Raw genomic sequence first — 17,338 nt, forward strand, 5'->3', positions numbered from 1 at the left:
GCAGTTAATAACTGATTAACCATAAGCATGTAGATTAATTGTGCCCGTGCATGCTGGGAGAGGATTTAACTCTTTTATGTCACTAGAGTGTCCCAGTTTAAGTTCAGAGTAGACTAAACAAATGCTCCCATGATTTAATGTAACTTATTTCAAACAGGACTATCGAATATATAAGCACTACTTTTAGATATTTTTAAGGTAGAAAATCTATGCCTTTATTAAAAAATACAGAGGAGGCAAAAATAATTCCAAGTTTTTAATCTAAAAGATCAGAAGCTTGGAAGAATACTTCATAAAAAACAGGAATATGCTACTGATAAGTCTTAAATGATTCGAGTTATAAGAATTCATGTAACTAGGGACACCTGGATGACTCGGTTAAGCGTCTGCCTTCATTTCAGGTCATGATCCCAAGGTCCTGGGACTGAGGCCCATATAGGGCTCTGTGCTCAGTGGGGAGTCTGCTTCTCCCTCTCCCTCTACTTCTAACCCCCCTCATTGTTCTCTCTCTCCTATCTCAAATAAATAAATAAATAAAATCTTTTTTAAAAAATCCATGTAATATGAAAAAAAAATTCCATGTAATTATACTATTAAAATAACTAGTTCAGATATTGACCATTTTCATAAAGTCCCCTATTGTCCTATGTTTTTCCTTCTAAATTCTTGGTTCTTCTTTATTTGGATTTAAGTATATATCTCTCAGCTTAGAGGAAAACCAAACAATGAAAACAGAGCAGGACTCATGACTGCATGCTATTCTCTAGCTTCTTCTCTCTTTCTTGCCAGAGCCAAATTTCCTAAAGGATATATCTATGAATCTCTTCATATTTTTACTGGCTTTCATTGCTTTAAGGTACAGCAAAATGACTTTTGGTTCTTCTACTCCTCTGAAAGAACTATGGTGAATGCCACCACCTATTTCTTGCCAAACTTAAAGTCACTTTTCAGTTCTATTCTTACCTTGATTTCTTTTTGCCATTTATTCTGGTTTCAACTCCTCTATGGCAGTGGAGATACTTTTTATTTTGTTTCCCATTGATCTGTTTTGTTTCTACCTTTCTCATCATTTTTTCTTCAGTTTTTTCCTTATGTTTCTCTTCTATTTTCTTCCACTTGGTGTTACCTGGGGCCCTCTCCTTGGACCTTCCATCTCTTAGTTCTGCACACTTTTTGAATGGTGTCTTCCCTCACACAGTATAATGATGACTCACAAAACTGTATCTGTAGCCCAGACTTCTTATTCTGCCCAATATGTTTTAGCATGATTTAAATTTAGCATGATTTAAACAAGAACAACATCTCCACCTTTGTTTTATTTTATATTATTTTATTAATTTTTATTAATTTAATTTTATTTTATTTTACTTTTCAGTGTTCCAGAATTCATTGTTTATGTGCCACGACCAGTGCTCCATGTAATATGTGCCCTCCATAATACCCACCACCAGGCTCACCCACCTTTCATAATCTCCTGTGCCTCCTCTGGTCAAGAACAGGTTTATTTTACATTTCATATTTCTATTAATGCACTGTCCACCCCTCTGCCCAAGCCACATCCTTCCTAAACTCCCTCTTTTTACTCAGCCCTGTATCTAATCAGTCACCCAGTTCAGTTAATGTAAGTTTCTAGGATTAACAAAGGTAGTATATATCATCATAAATATAGAAATATATATGACTTTAATTAGGCAATTCATGACATGTTTAATCAGCCAAAGAGAAAATTTCTAGCAAATTATTTCAGTTAGGAGTAGTGGTTCCATATATGGGAAGAAACTCATTTTCCTTCAATAACTTTATTGTATGTGTGAGTAGCCTTGTTGAAAATTGACATTGATCATATTAGCCACAGATCAGTCTTCTTTTCATTGACACATTAGATCATTATTGAGTACTTATGTCCATTATATCAGGTTGTAGGAATACAAACATGATTAAGATATGGATCTTATATACACATAGATATATTTTGTAGAAAACCATGCTATGTCAGTAAGATGTATTCAAAGCAAATATTTATATATTCAATTATATATGTGATTTATTTCATAAATGCATAGTTTAATCCTCTCTTAAATAATAAAAATAATTCTTTTTACTTCAAAGAATATTTTGTATTTGTCAATGAATATCATCTCTATGTATTTGAATTTCATATATTCAGCTTATAAACTAAAAGAAATTTATTTTAAAGAGAAGAAATAATTGAGATAAGTTTCAACAATAACAGAAAGTAGTACAGTAATATTATCAAAGCCATTTAGTATGAAAACTGAATATTAAATAAATATTTGAGAGATCTTATATCACTTGAACTATATATATAAAGACTGAAGAAAATTAGAAATGATAACCTCAAGGTCCTTGGATAAAACTGTGTAGCAAGTACTCTGTCTAAATCCTGGGCATATTGAAAGATGTTGACTTTCAAGTGAATCCCTCTCATGAAATTATCTTCAACTGGAAAGAACTACTCAAAGTCAAGCTTTTCCAATAGGGAAGCACTAGCCCAGTGACTGATCAGTGTCCTTTATAGAAAAACTCTGCAGGACAACTCTGAAAGTCCATCCCAATCCTAGAGCTTCTTCTGGATCATCTGGAGACTTTGCAGTGACCATCACAGTTTAATTCCTCCACTGCCTGATCTTTTCTACTTTTTTTTTTTCTCTTTCCAAACCACACAAGAATTAATCTTGAGGGCACTCTTCCATAAGTTTCCTGAATGCATGTCTTCATCAAAGAATCATATTTTCAAGAAATCATTCTACATGGTCTCAGAAATAGGCTCTAAGACAGAATGTTACAATTAGATCACCCCATCAGTCCACTAATTGGCTGACAAAGAGGACCCCATTTCTAGTAGTAGGTGGACTACTGATACCTCTCAAATGCTGTGGCGGTGATGTTGTTAAAACCTTCACTGATGGTGAACAAAAATAGGTACTAGTAGAAGGTAGTGCACTGTGAGTTCATTATCTTCGGCTTTTGAAGAATTCAGGGAAAATCAATAATTATAAGGACAGTTGAATCAGTTTTTGCTGGGTTCTATTCATGCAGTAGAGAAAAAGAATGAAAGGATGAGTGTGAATAATCATGAGGTAAAGGGTAAATGTGAGAATAAGGAGGTCTCTTTCACAGCATATAAAGAAATTCTCATCTTCTTTAGCCAGAGGTCATTAAAGCTGATAATAAGGCTTAGGATTTATTTAAAAGCATAGTGGAGCTTTATAGAAATTTGAATCCTTTAGTCCTGACAAATCAGCTAAGCCAGTTTCTGAACCTTGGTTGAGAATAAATGGAACTCTGACTTGAGGGGTTGGAGTAGTACATTTGGGTTAATAATCTCAGATATCTTGAAACCTAGTTCTCCATAGACCTTCTCATCCTGCACAAGTGATCTGTTCCTCCCAGTTAAGAGTTGTCATGTCCATCTTGCCTAAAGGTGATTCAGAAACTTCTTCCTTTTATGGTAATACCCCTCTGAGGATATACCCTCACCTCTGTTCCTGGCCTCCAGCTCAATATATAGGGTCAATAGATGACATCAGATGGCCACAGAAATGCTGTGTCTCTAATTTTGGAACGGGACTATGCTTTAAATGAGAGGCAGTTGCTAACAATATTTACTGGCAGGAGTTGGGAAAGTATGTATGGAATTAAATCCTAAGGCTGCTGGATCAAGTGGGATGAAGAATAAGATTGAATAAGATAGGGTATGGGGAATAAGATCAAATGGGGATAGAGAATAAGAGTTTTTGATATGGTAGTATTCTCCCATGTTACAAAATGTAACATCTTGGCAAGGATAGTAGGAGAAAGTTGCTGCTACTAGATAGCTTTTGGAACCTTGAAGAAAACAAATATTTCCACTAAAAAAAGTACTAATGCCAGAGCTGCTGTGCATACAGTAGAAAAAGGTGTCAAGAGACTCAGATATGTGAACATGTTAAAGAGAATATACCAGTCAGAGTCCAGAAAAGTCATTCATTATCTTCTCTGTAAAAGTTTTGAGGACACCCCTAAAGCAATAAAAATGTTCTGATGACTGAGATCAAGCCTTGGTGGGAAGCTCAGAGGTGACTATTCTCTGTAGGCAAATATTGATGGTAGGAGATGCTAATACAGAATTGAGGTCCCTGATAGGAGTGGGAATGCCAAGATCTCAAAATCATAGAATCTAGGTGACAGTCTTACTTGTCACAAGCAAGGTTACACACAGCTATCCTAATGAGCAGCACCCAGGGCTCTAGACTCACAGAGAGCTCTGAAGATGGACAATAAAACATAGCATCCCACAGGGCAAAAGAAGTGGACAGTCAACAAGGTATTATCCAGTCTACATTATTAAAGAAATCAAATGGATGATCAGGAGGCTGAATATGGTCCTATGATGTTAAAAACTCATGATTCCTCACCCAATTGCTGCACTTAAGGTAATTTTCATACCTTGAACTCTTTAAAAGGGAGACTGAGTCACTAGAAAGAACCCTGCAACACCTCAGCAGGAATATATGGTAATCATTCTCCAAATTCTTTGTTTAAAGAACCCATATCCACTTAAGTAACCATTTTCTCAGAAAAACAAATTTGTGAAACATTTTGAGGACTGTGGTATAAAGAATCTTAAGTTGATCTTGATACCTAAGATTCTCCAAAATTATCATGCCCTTATATTATTAGAGCTGGGCATATAGGTGCCAGGTAATAAATGGAATCGTGACCTATGGCTGGTTACATTGGGTCTACCAATCCACAGTTACACCCTTTCATCATTTATCTTGTCTCCAGTTATGTTATTGGAATGGACAAATTTGCTAGTTGTTAGAACCTTCATATTGATTCCTTGGCTTTTGGGGTAAGAGCTATCCTAGTGAGAAGGTCAAATTGAAGCTTCTGGAACTTCCCCACTTTCAGATTTATTAAATACAGTATTATATCCTAGGGGGAATAGCAGAGATTAATGCCACCCTTAAAATCCTAAAAGAATGCTGGTGGCAGTCCATATTATATTCCAGCTATTGACCTTGTTATTTCCTGATGAAACCAGACAGATCCTAGAGGAAGATAATGGAATATCACAAACTCATCCAAGCAGTGCTGTCATTGTATCCTATACCAGATCAGCTACTTTTGCTAGAGTAGAATAACATGGCCTCAGATACATACTATGGGTCCAGTAATATACTTAATGTGTTAGTTTTCATTTCTGTTAGGAAAGAAGATCATAAATAATTTGCATTCACTTGACACATGCGATAGCATGTATTTGAAGTCTTGCCTTAAAGCTAAATTAACTCTCACACTCCTTTTCATAACATAGTCCAAAGATATATGGACCATCTGGACATTCTGTTGAACTTGTTATTGGTCCACTGTATCAATGAGATCATGTTCATTAGTCCAGATAGACAAGAGCTAGATATCTTGGTAAGGCACATATAATCCAGAGGATTGGAATAAGCCTATGAATATTTAGGCACCCACAGTATTAGTAAAATTTTAAATTCTATTGTATGTATCTTACCAGGATATCCCCTCCAAAGCAAAGCACAGATTATTGTATCTCATAATTCCTGTCCTTCAGAGGAAAACACAGTGCCACAACACAGTCTCTTTGGGTTCCAGAGCACATTCCACACATGGAAATACCATTTCAAGCCATTAATCTGGTGATTCTGAAGGCTTGAACTATCGACTTCAACTGTGTCTCAAAGTAAAAAGTGGTTTTCTCATATATCTGTGCTGTGATGTAAGTGACCCTGGTGCTTCAGTCACATAACCCATCAGTGCTGGGAAAGGTGTGTGGTTTACAGCAATACTAATAGAAGATTTGCAAACTAAATTTCTAGGACTATTACTAAAACCATACTTTCTACTGTCAGGAATTATGCTCTTTCATAAAATAGCTCTTATTATGCTACTGGGCATTGGTAGGGATGAAGTATCTGAATATGGAACATCAAATGACCATGTGGTCTGAACCACTGATCAGACGTTGGGTTTTGTCATATTTACCAACATCCAGCCATAAAATAGGTCAGATCCATCAGTAGTTCATCATACAATGGAAGTGTTAAGTTCAGGATAAGGTATAGCCAGGGCCCAAGGACCCAAGTAAACTGTACAAGGAGGTGCCCAGATCCTCATGACGTCTGTGAATGTTTTACCAGTTCCTTTTTCTCAGATCATGTCTGGCCACAGAGTGGATCACTTATAAGTTGATGGTGAAGAAAAAAGGTGAAGCTTATTTTATGATAGGTCAGCTCACTGTATGTATGCAAGCCAAAAGCTGGACTGCTACTTCACTAGAGATCCCCGCCGCCCTGGGATGTCCCTGAAAAAAATGAGGGAACATCTTTCCAGTGGGCAGAACTTTGGTTTGGGTGGTATCCCTGGTCAACTACTTTGTGGAAAAAAGATCTGTTTGACTGTGTTAATGGACCTATGGAAGTGCATATTCTTTTTTTTTTTTCTTTTTTAAAGATTCTATCCATTCATTTGACAGAGGGAGAGAGATCACGAGTAGGCAGAGAGGCAGACAGAGAGAGGGGAGGAAGCAGGCTCTCCACTGAGCAGAGAGCCCGACATGGGGCTCGATCCCAGGACCCTGGGATCACGACCTGAGCTGAAGGCAGAGGCCCAACCCACTGAGCCACCCAGGCGCCCCTGGAAGTGCATATTCTTGAGGACCAGAAAGTACCTTCCATAGCAGCACAAAACAATGAAGTAGACAGAGTAGTACAATCAGTTGATAACAACCAGCTTCTGTCATTGGCTACTCATAAACAGCACAACAGGGTCATGAATAGAATTGCCATAATGGTAGGGCCAGAGGTTATGCATGAGTTTGAACCATGGGTCCTCTCGGATGAAGATTGTTGTATCTACTGCCACCACTGAATATCTAACCTGGCAGCAACAGAGGCTAACACTTGACACGTAAAGTACCATCCTTCAAAATTCCAGCCAGTCCCTTGGTAGCAAGGTGTCTCTCTGAGACTCAGACAAGTAATGACTGGGAAGGAAGGAGTGCTATGCTCTGAGATAAAGTATATTCTAAATCAGTGACCATTATTATATGATTTTCTTTTTTTTTTTTTTTCCCTGTAGAATACATAGGTTCGAAACCAAGGAGTGACCCCACTTCTACCATCACATTCAGTGGCCCACTTGGGGAATCTGTGTTTCCCTTTCTGCCACTCTGGGCCCTGCCAGGTTAGAAGTTCTAGTTCTCAGAAGAGGAAAATGCTTCTTTTAAGTGATACTGCAAGAGCCTCATTAATCTTTAAGCCATGGCTGCTACTCATTTACTTGAGGCTTCCTGCGTTAGAAAATAGGAGATAAGAGGAATCACCAGCCTGGAGGGGGTTAATTGGCGCATCTGATCAGCGGGAGGTAGGTCTGTTGTTACACAGTGAGACAGTATATGATATGTTAATACCCAGACGATCCACTGAATCATTTCTTGATATTCTCCTGATCAATTTGGGGGCAAACAGCTAAGTGCATCAGTCATGGCTCTAGAAGAACCTGGTGACTTGGGGCTCAAAATCCTCAGTGACAAAGGTATGGCAACTTTACTAGGTAAACTACTTATGCTAATAGATGTACTAGCCCAGGATGAGAGCAACTTAGAATCGTAATAATAGAAAGAGGTGAGGAATATCTCCCAGGAAAGGTGATTAACCAGCATCCTGGAGTAGCTCCCCCTCCCCCACCCCATAGAATGAATTACCATACCTAAAAAAATGGATTTAAGCAGATGCTATAGAGCACTAGCCAGATCCCTTCCTGGGTACTGAAGGACTCATTCCTCCCACTGGTGAGTGTTTTAGCCACCCATGTCTAACAGCTAAATCCTTCTTTAGAAATTACCCTAAACCAAATGGAGCTATTCTTCCCAAGGTCATGCCCCTAGGTTGGGGTGGTGTCTAAGGCTTAGTTCTCTTGCCTTAGGGCAAGACAGTTCTGAGGAGATACTATACCTCCATCACTTCTCTAGAGTGAAGGAGACCTTTGTTGCAACTAAGGTACAGCTCAACTCTCCTCAACAATCATGTCTTTTGCTAGAAGTGTTGTTCTAGAAGGTACTTCCCAGTGTACTTCCTGCACACATAACTCTTTAAGACAGTTTCTCTTTTCCAAGAAACCTGACCTATGGTAAATACACATATTCAGTATACATTCAGTAATACTATATAGAGTTTGTGTTAAACATATATCCTGTTTTAAGTGATATATATGTATGCATATTGAACTATATATATGTGTGTGTGTGTGTGTGTGTGTGTACACCCCCACACACATAATATACATTTTTTAGACATGCCATTATTTGACTTTTCTAGAAGATATCTTGTCCTTGTCATGTTTGTTTTTAAGTCCAAAGAAGTATCATTTAGGGGCTGTGTGAAGTAGAAATTCCTAAACATGGGTGAATCCAACAGATAATTCTGCCAATAAAATTTTCAGTAAGCCATGGTCACATGATTGGTTTTTCAGAAGGCCAATGACCCAAAGCTTACACAGATCCGAGAAAAGCATGTTTAAGTGTTTGTTCAGGTTTGGTCTGTTCCTGACTGAGCCTGTTGACACTACCACCTAACAAGGAGAGAGCTAGGTATATGTCAATAAATGGATGTTTTAAGGACAATAATATTAGCTATTTGGAATCCAAGGAGAATCATCATTGTTATGTTGACCGTCATCCAATTCTGTTTTGTTCCTAAACTAACTGGCTTCAGAATTTTGTTTTTATAGCATAATATAGCTCATATCTTTTAAAAATGAGACTATGACTAAAAGAAATTATGTTTTGAATAAGAAAAAAAAAATACCGTCAACTCACAATACCTTTTTTCTCAAGTCTTTAAGGTTGAATTCAGTTAATCAAACTTCTTTAGGATTTGATTTGTATGTGAAGGACTAATCACCAAGTAAGCTAATGTTTGGTAGATTTTAAAGACCTCTAAATGTTTCATGATAATGATACTGGTATCTCTAAGTACACTGACTATTAAAACCAGATAGTATATATCCCTGCATAGCTAATAGAATGAATTGAAACTGAAGTTTCCTTAAACTTTACCAAAAAAGGAGCAGTTCTGCAAATTTATACTACTGTAATTAGAAGCCTTTGAGGTAGCTGTGAAAAGATTCTGATGTTGGGGAAAAAAACCTCAGAATGTTGCAAAACTAGAAATTTAAACAAGGCTGTCAGGCAATTCACATTTGGAAAAACCTTTTTTAAAACCAGGGACATTTGGGATTCTGTTCTTTGATTCCTTAGGGCAGCTATTACTTCACAACTTTTGTTGGCTTTTTATTATTTTAATGCATCACAAAGAATCTTTTCTAAAAGAACAGTGCCTTTTAAATATTCAGGGTAGCATATGCTCACACACCCCACTATTCTTACGTTTGTATAGTATTGTAGCTTCCCTTCAGTGTTCACATAAAAGTATTGGTCGTATAGAAAAAACTGCTAGCCTGAACAGATGACAACTGACACTTTTATCTATTTAAAATGAGAGTTGAATGCCTTATGAATTGGTGAGATGAAGGTAAGAAAACAATGTGGAATTAATGGAAGTCTAAATGAAACCCCAATAATGATAATAGTAATAATAATAATAGCTAACTTTTATTAACATTTACTATGTGCCTAAGGCTTTTAGGACTAGCTCATTTAATTCTCTAACAGCCTGAATAGTAGGGTAACTTAATATTCCCAATTTATCGTTAAGGAAATTAAAGACCATTGAAGTTATGTAATCTTTCACTTACAAAACCAAAGGGGGCAAAATGGGGTGACATTAATATTTAAATACAACAAATGTTTACATCACACTTGGTAACTATATACTAAGTTTATATTAGCACATGGAACCAAGAGCTTGTTGTTTTAGTTTTTCCCACTTTTTTTGCTGAGCTATAATTGTATTATATTAGTTTCAGGTGTACAACATGATGATTTGATATTTGTACATATTGCAAAATGATCAGCACAATAAGTTCAGTTACATCTATCATCATGCATAGGTACTGATTTTTTGTGTGTGTTTGTTTTTTCCTGTAATGACAGCTTTTAAGATTTACTCTCTTAGCAACTTTCAAATATACAATACAGTTGTTGTTTTAAGGCAAGTTCACTTCTTAATTTCTTTTTCTCTTAATGAAAGAACCTGGAATATGGTAAATCAGGGATTGGCAATTGATGCCAGACTATGACCCACGAGGCAAATCTGGTTGTGGCATCTGCATTTGTAAATAGTCTTACTGGGACTCAGCAACATTCATCATCCATTCATTTACTTACTGCCTTTGACTGCTTTTACACTATAATAGTAGGCTTAGGTAGTTGAGAGGAAGACTCTCTGAACCCAAGTTCATACAAAGCCCCAAGATATTTATGTATTGTCCCCCCCACCCAGGAAATATTTATTAAACACTATGGTGTATGCCCCTTCTTGAGAATGCATGTAAGATGGCAAAAATTTAGTCCTCATATCCAGCGGTAGAAATATTAATGCCTTTTAACACTATCTTCTAGTACCACATTTCAAAATAGCAAATATATTCTGGGAAATAAAATCTGAGTTGAAGGAAAAACTTAACCCAGTATAAGATCATATTTCCTTACTATAAAGATAATAATTTATAAACATAATTCTTTGATTGCTTTAAATATTCCGATTATAAATGTTTGAAGAAGTATGTTAAGGGAGTCGGTTGAGCTGCTTGGTATTTATTTTTCTGTCACTATGTTTCATTGTTTTGGTTCATCTGTGAATTGGAGGGTCTTGGATTCTGATCTCTCTTATGGAGCTCTGTTGGAAATATACAGTCATTTGTACTATCTCAATAAGCAGAGATCTTAGGAAGCAACTATTATTCATCTTTATTGTCTATGATTGGAACTTTCTCTAAACATGTTAAGTAAACCAAATTTTAAAAAAATGAGTCTAGTGAAGTGCAATAAAATAAAATATGAAAATGCACCTTTGGTTAGATTTTATATGTGTAATATCGTTGTAACGCATAACAGTGTCGTTTGGTTGTTTTTAATTTTTTTTTTTTTTTTTTTTTTTTTTTTTTAGATTTGGATGACCCAGTAGTAACTGTTCATCAAAGTATAGGTGAAGCTAAAGAACAATTTTACTACGAGAGAACAGTGTTCCTCCGGTGTGTGGCCAATTCAAATCCACCTGTTCGGTACAGCTGGAGACGTGGTCAGGAGGTATTACTACAAGGATCTGATAAAGGAGTTGAGATTTATGAGCCCTTCTTTACCCAGGTAGGAATTAAGGTATTTACACCCCATTCTGCTAGAATATGTTTCTAATTCAGGTAGCATGCGATATTATGTCTATTTGAAAAGTCTCTCCAGCTCTGACCTTTTAAAAATCAGTATGTTCTTGACTGGAAGATAACTCAAATAGTAAAAGACAATTTGTTAATTTTTTATGTGCTCATTAAATTTTAAATGTTAACATTTGAAAAAAAAATAAGTTAATGTATCCTAACTTGTATTTCTTTATAGGTTTACCTAGGTTTCACTATAAAGTGCATAATTTAACTTTCGCTGACTGCTTTATTTTTTGTGGTACATATTTCTTGAAGGGAGAGATTTTGAGTTTCCTATTTGCAATGGCAAATACATTTTAAAGGAATGAAGAAATCTCCTTGAAATCCATTTAGCTTTGGTTTTAGGAAAAAGTCTCTGATTTCTCTTGTTCATTTTGGGTTTTCACTTAGGTTAATAATAGAGCCTTAATTATGTAAAAACTAAAATATCTAATGCATCATTAACTTATTTAATAAAAAATTGAATTAATTTTACATGGAGTGAATGTGATATGGAATATTCTTCTGTAATATATATCAAGAGTGGAGAATTAGTAATTCTTAAGAAAGACACTTTATGGGAATATTTGAGTGCCATTACTATAAAGCTTTTTTGGTGACTGGAAAGGAAGCAAACCTTATTAACAAAGAAAAATATTTTAATTTTAAAAAAGTCTATGGAAAATTATCAAAATAATTGTGACCATGAATAACAAAAAATATATAGATAATAAAACAAACAGGGATTTGGCCCCATTATCTGTAGCTTTGAAATATGTGACTATCATAGGACAATTTACAACTAAATTTTATATATTATGAATATTCTACTGCAAAACATTAAAGATAAATATTGTGTTTTACTCCTCAACTCTCAACTCTGTAATAACAGAAGGTCATTGTGAATTTTTAAAAATTTCTCCGCATCTCCTTTTGTACCATTAAATATATTTTCTTATGTAGTAAACCATTTACTTATAATGTCTGAGTCCTCACCCCTTTCAATTAATATAATTGCCAATGTTTAGATACTTACTGTGGAAGAATGCATGATATACAAAAAAACATCTGAACACATCATATATACTTACACTGCCATTTGGGGGTGTAGAACAGCTGGGACTTACCAAGATATAAATCTCTAAAAATCATTCTTGGATACTGAGACTACCATGACAGCCTGTTTTGATCTGACCCTCTCCTGACTCAGGTCAATATAGCATCAACTGCTTTCTGTCAACAGAGAGGATCACAGTTTCACACATTCTGCAACACTATAATTCATTCTTCAGTTTTTACTAATATTTATTTATTTAGAAATATTTATTTAGAAAATGAACAGAATATTTGTTAGTAGTATTTAGTTGCACGAGTGCCTCTAAGGTTTAGAAATAAGATAAATGATCACCTACCCCCTTTTTTCTATTGTCGATGTTTTTAAAGAATATATATGTTGTTTCTTCTAAGTTTTTATTTAATTCCAGTTAGTTAACATACAGTGTAATATTAGTTTTAGGTGTACAATATAGTAATTCAACACTTTCATATATCATTTGGTGCTCATCATAAGTGCCCTCCTTAATGACCATCACCTTTTTAAGCCATCCCCCCACTTACCTCTCTCTCCTCCTTCTGGTAACCATCTGTTCTCTATGATGAAGAGTCTCTTTCTTGATTTCTCTCTTTTATTTTTTTCCCTATTGTTTTTTTTTCTTAAATTCCACATATGAATGAAATCATACAGTATTTGTCTTTTTCTCACTGACATTTCACTTAGCATACTCTTCATGTCTTGGCAAGTGGCAAGATTTCATCCTTTTTTATAGCTGAGTAATATTCCATTGTGTATATGTACCACATCTTATTCATCCATTCATTAGTTGATGGACACTTGAACTGCTTCTATATCTTGGCTATCATAAATAATGCTGCAATAACACAGGGGTACATGTATCCCCTTGTGGTAGTGTTCTTATATTTGGGTAAATTGCCAGTAGAGCAATTGCCAAGTCATAAAGTAGTTCTGTTTTGTTTTTTTTTTTTAAGATTTTATTTATTTATTTGACAGAGAGAAATCACAAGTAGGTAGAGAGGCAGGCAGAGAGAGAGAGGGAAGCAGGCTCCCTGCTGAGCAGAGAGCCCGATGCGGGACTCGATCCCAGGACCCTGAGATCATGACCTGAGCCGAAGGCAGCGGCTTAACCCACTGAGCCACCCAGACGCCCCAGTAGTTCTGTTTTTAACTTTCTGAGAAACCTCTATAAGACTTTTTTCCACCTTGACTACATCCATTTGCATTTCCACCAACAGTGCATGAGTGTTCCTTTTTCTCCACATACTCTCCAACACCTATTGTTTCTTGTTTTTTCTTTGGTTTTTGTTTGTTTGTTTGTTTGTTTAATTTAGCCATTCTGGTGGATGTGAGATGATAACACATTGTGGTTTTGATTTGCATTTCCCTGATGGTAGATGATGATGAGCATCTCTTCATGTGTCTGTTGGCGATCTGTGTGTCTTCTTTGGAGAAATGTCTGTTTTCTGCCAATTTTTAAATTGGACTTTTTGTTTTTTGGATGTTGAGTTTTATAAGTTCTTTATATGTTTTTGATACTAACCCTTTATCAGATATGTCATTTGCAAATATCTTCTCTTATTTCATGTATATTGTTAAAATTTAGAAAACGTGTTTTCCTCTAGAATCTTGTGAAACATTATAACTTTTACAGATACTAAGTTAACACTGTATAGCCATTTCTTCCCTATAGGTAGATCTGATCCCTTGGACATGTATACATGGGCTCTGTCTAAATTTGGGAGAACAATTATACTGTAAAAATTATTAGGCATTTGTTTATTAAACAAGCACAATGAAACATCCCATTCATTCTTTTGAATCTGTTTCTAGCTTCTATGTTAGCTTCTCTAAAAAACCATCTTATGAGAACTCTCAAACTAATAGCTGTATCACATTCTGCCTTGTAAAAATAACTTTTATTTTTTCGTCCTCTTCTTTCTTCATTCTTTTATGAGAAGACAACTTTTTAATTTGAACATTTCAGAACAGAATATCAGTCTTTACTGTTCTTTATAAGACAAGCTTTCTCTGTGGTGGCTGGGCTCATAACTCTGCTGCTTAGACCATCTGAATCCATTCTATTAAAAAGTATTTAAGGAACAATCAGACTTTCTTGCAAAATTCTGTGTTCTGGATTCACCTGATGTAGTTGAAAATTACCAAATAACATGCAGTTTACCTCCTTTTAAAAGATATCTTTCCTGCTTTTGGTTCCTGTGTTGCTTATCTCTCCCCCTGAAATAGCTAATTTGTATTTGTATCTGTCCTAAAAATTCATGTAGCAGCAAGGAATGCTTCCATAATTCTATGTTATGAATGTACTTAATTTGTTAATATCAAATGTGTTTTGTAGACCAAACTAATAGAAACTCAAATAGCAGCACATGGACAATTTAGTTCTTACAGCCATAGAGAATGTTGGTTTTCTTATAAATAAAATACTATCAATGGTTTTATGTCATATCACAGGTGATATACTGCATATAGACCTGATATACACAAGTACAATTGTATCACAAAACTTTCATTATCTCTCCATGGACATTTATAGTAGTGGAATAACGGGCTGCCATGCTCTATTACCCCAAACATCTGTCTGATCATTTAAAAATAAAAATCTGGGGCACTTGTGTTAAGCTTCTGACTCTTGCTTTCAGCTCAGGTCATGATCTCAGGGTCATGAGGTCGAGCCCTGCACTGGGCTCCCCACTGAGCATGGAGCCTGCTTGGGAATCTCTGTCTCCCTCTCCCCTCTCTCTCTGCCCTCTCCCACACACTCTCATGTAAGTATACATGCATGCTATCTTTCTCTCTCAAAAAATAAACAAAAAAAAACAAATAAATGAGGGGAGGAGTCAAGATGGTGGAGAAGTAGCAGGCTGAGACTACTTCAGCTAGATAGCTTATCTAAAGACTGCAAACACCTGCAAATCCATCGGCAGATCGAAGAGAAGAAGTACAGCAATTCTGGAAACAGAAAAACAACCACTTTCTGAAAGGTAGGACCGGCGGAGAAGTAAATCCAAAGCGACTGGAAGATAGACCCTGGGGGGAGGGGCCGGCTCCTGGCAAGCGACAGAGCAACGGAGCACAAAATCAGGATTTTAAAAGTCTGTTCCGCTGAGGGACATCGCTCCAGAGGCTAAACCGGGGCGAAGCCCACGCGGGGTCAGCATAGCCTCAGGTCCCGCAGGGCCACAGAAGGATCGGGGGTGTCTGAGTGTCGCAGAGCTTGTGGATATTGGAACGGGAAAGCCGGCTACAGAGACAGAGCCAACAGTAAGCTCACAACTTGGTGTTGCCTTGAACCGGTCGCAGGCTCGGTGAGCTCAGAGCATGGCCGGAGGTCAGGCAGACGGGAGTAACTGGGTGCTGTTCTCTGAGGGCGCACTGAGGAGTGGGGCCCTGGGCTCTCAGCTCCTCTGGGCTGGAGACCAGGAGGCCGCCATTTATATTCCCGTCCTCTGAAACTCTACAGAAAGCGCTCAGGGAACAAAAGCTCCTGAAAGCAAACCTGAGCGTATTACTCACCCCGGCCCCTGGTAAGGGCGGTGCAATTCCACCTGGGGCAAAGACACTTGAGAATCACTACACCAGGCCCCTCCCCCAGAAGATCAACAAGAAATCCAGCCGAGACCAAGTTCACCTACCGAGGAGTGTGGTTTCAATACCAAGGAGAGCAGCAGAATTCCAGAGGAGGAGAAAGCCAAGCACGGAACTCGTGGCTTTTTCCCTGTGATTTTTTTTAGTCATGCAGTTAATTTAATTTTTTTCTGTTTCATTTTTTGTTTTTTTCTCGCCTTCTGGTAAAATTTTTTTTAACTTTTACCTTTTTCTTTTTTAACGTTTTTTAACTAGTTTATCTAATATATATATTTTTTCTTGTTTATATTTTTCTTTATTTGTTTTCTTTTTTTTAAATTCTTTTCTTTTTTTTAATTCTTTTCTTTTCTTTTTTTTTTTCTTTCTTCCTTTTTGAACCTCTTTTTATCCCCTTTCTCCCCCCTCATGATTTGGGATCTCTTCTAATTTGATTAAAGCATATTTTCCTGGGGTTGTTGCCACCCTTTTAGTATTTTACTTGCTCCTTCATATACTCTTATCTGGACAAAATGACAAGACAGAAAAATTCACCACAAAAAAAGGAACAAGAGGCAGTACCGAAGGCTAGGGACCTAATCAATGCAGACATTGGCAATATGTCAGATCTAGAGTTCAGAATGACAATTCTCAAGGTTCTAGCCGGGCTCGAAAAAGGCATGGAAGACATTAGAGAAACCCTCTCGGGAGATATAAAAGCCCTTTCTGGAGAAATAAAAGAACTAAAATCTAACCAAGTTGAAATAAAAAAAGCTATTAATGAGGTGCAATCAAAAATGGAGGCTCTCACTGCTAGGATAAATGAGGCAGAAGAAAGAATTAGTGATATAGAAGACCAAATGACAGAGAATAAAGAAGCTGAGCAAAAGAGGGACAAACAGCTACTGGACCATGAGGGGAGAATTCGAGAGATAAGTGAAACCATAAGACGAAACAACATTAGAATAATTGGGATTCCAGAAGAAGAAGAAAGAGAGAGGGGAGCAGAAGGTATATTGGAGAGAATTATTGGGGAGAATTTCCCCAATATGGCAAAGGGGAACGAGCATCAAAATTCAAGAGGTTCAGAGAATGCCCCTCAAAATCAATAAGAATAGGCCCACACCCCGTCACCTAATAGTAAAATTTACAAGTCTCAGTGACAAAGAGAAAATCCTGAAAGCAGCCCGGGAAAAGAAGTCTGTAACATACAATGGTAAAAATATTAGATTGGCAGCTGACTTATCCACAGAGACCTGGCAGGCCAGAAAGAGCTGGCATGATATTTTCAGAGCACTAAACGAGAAAAACATGCAGCCAAGAATACTATATCCA

General features: G+C 36.7%; 1 protein-coding gene across 3 annotated transcripts in view; it reads left to right on the forward strand.

Moving 5' to 3' along the window:
• Window positions 1-17,338, forward strand: part of MDGA2 (MAM domain containing glycosylphosphatidylinositol anchor 2) — a 996,453-nt gene that overhangs the window by 500,150 nt on the left and 478,965 nt on the right. For all 3 annotated transcript variants that reach the window (XR_014312926.1, XM_082735224.1, XM_082735225.1), the window contains exon 4: window positions 11,103-11,299. Coding sequence is in view for 2 of the 3 variants with exons in the window: in XM_082735224.1 (XP_082591350.1) it covers window positions 11,103-11,299 (197 nt within the window). In the remaining variant the exon portion in view is untranslated. The remainder of the gene's footprint in view (window positions 1-11,102; window positions 11,300-17,338) is intronic.

Source organism: Mustela nivalis, assembly GCF_964662115.1.
Source record: "Mustela nivalis genome assembly, chromosome: 6".
NCBI classification, from domain to species: Eukaryota; Metazoa; Chordata; class Mammalia; order Carnivora; family Mustelidae; genus Mustela; species Mustela nivalis.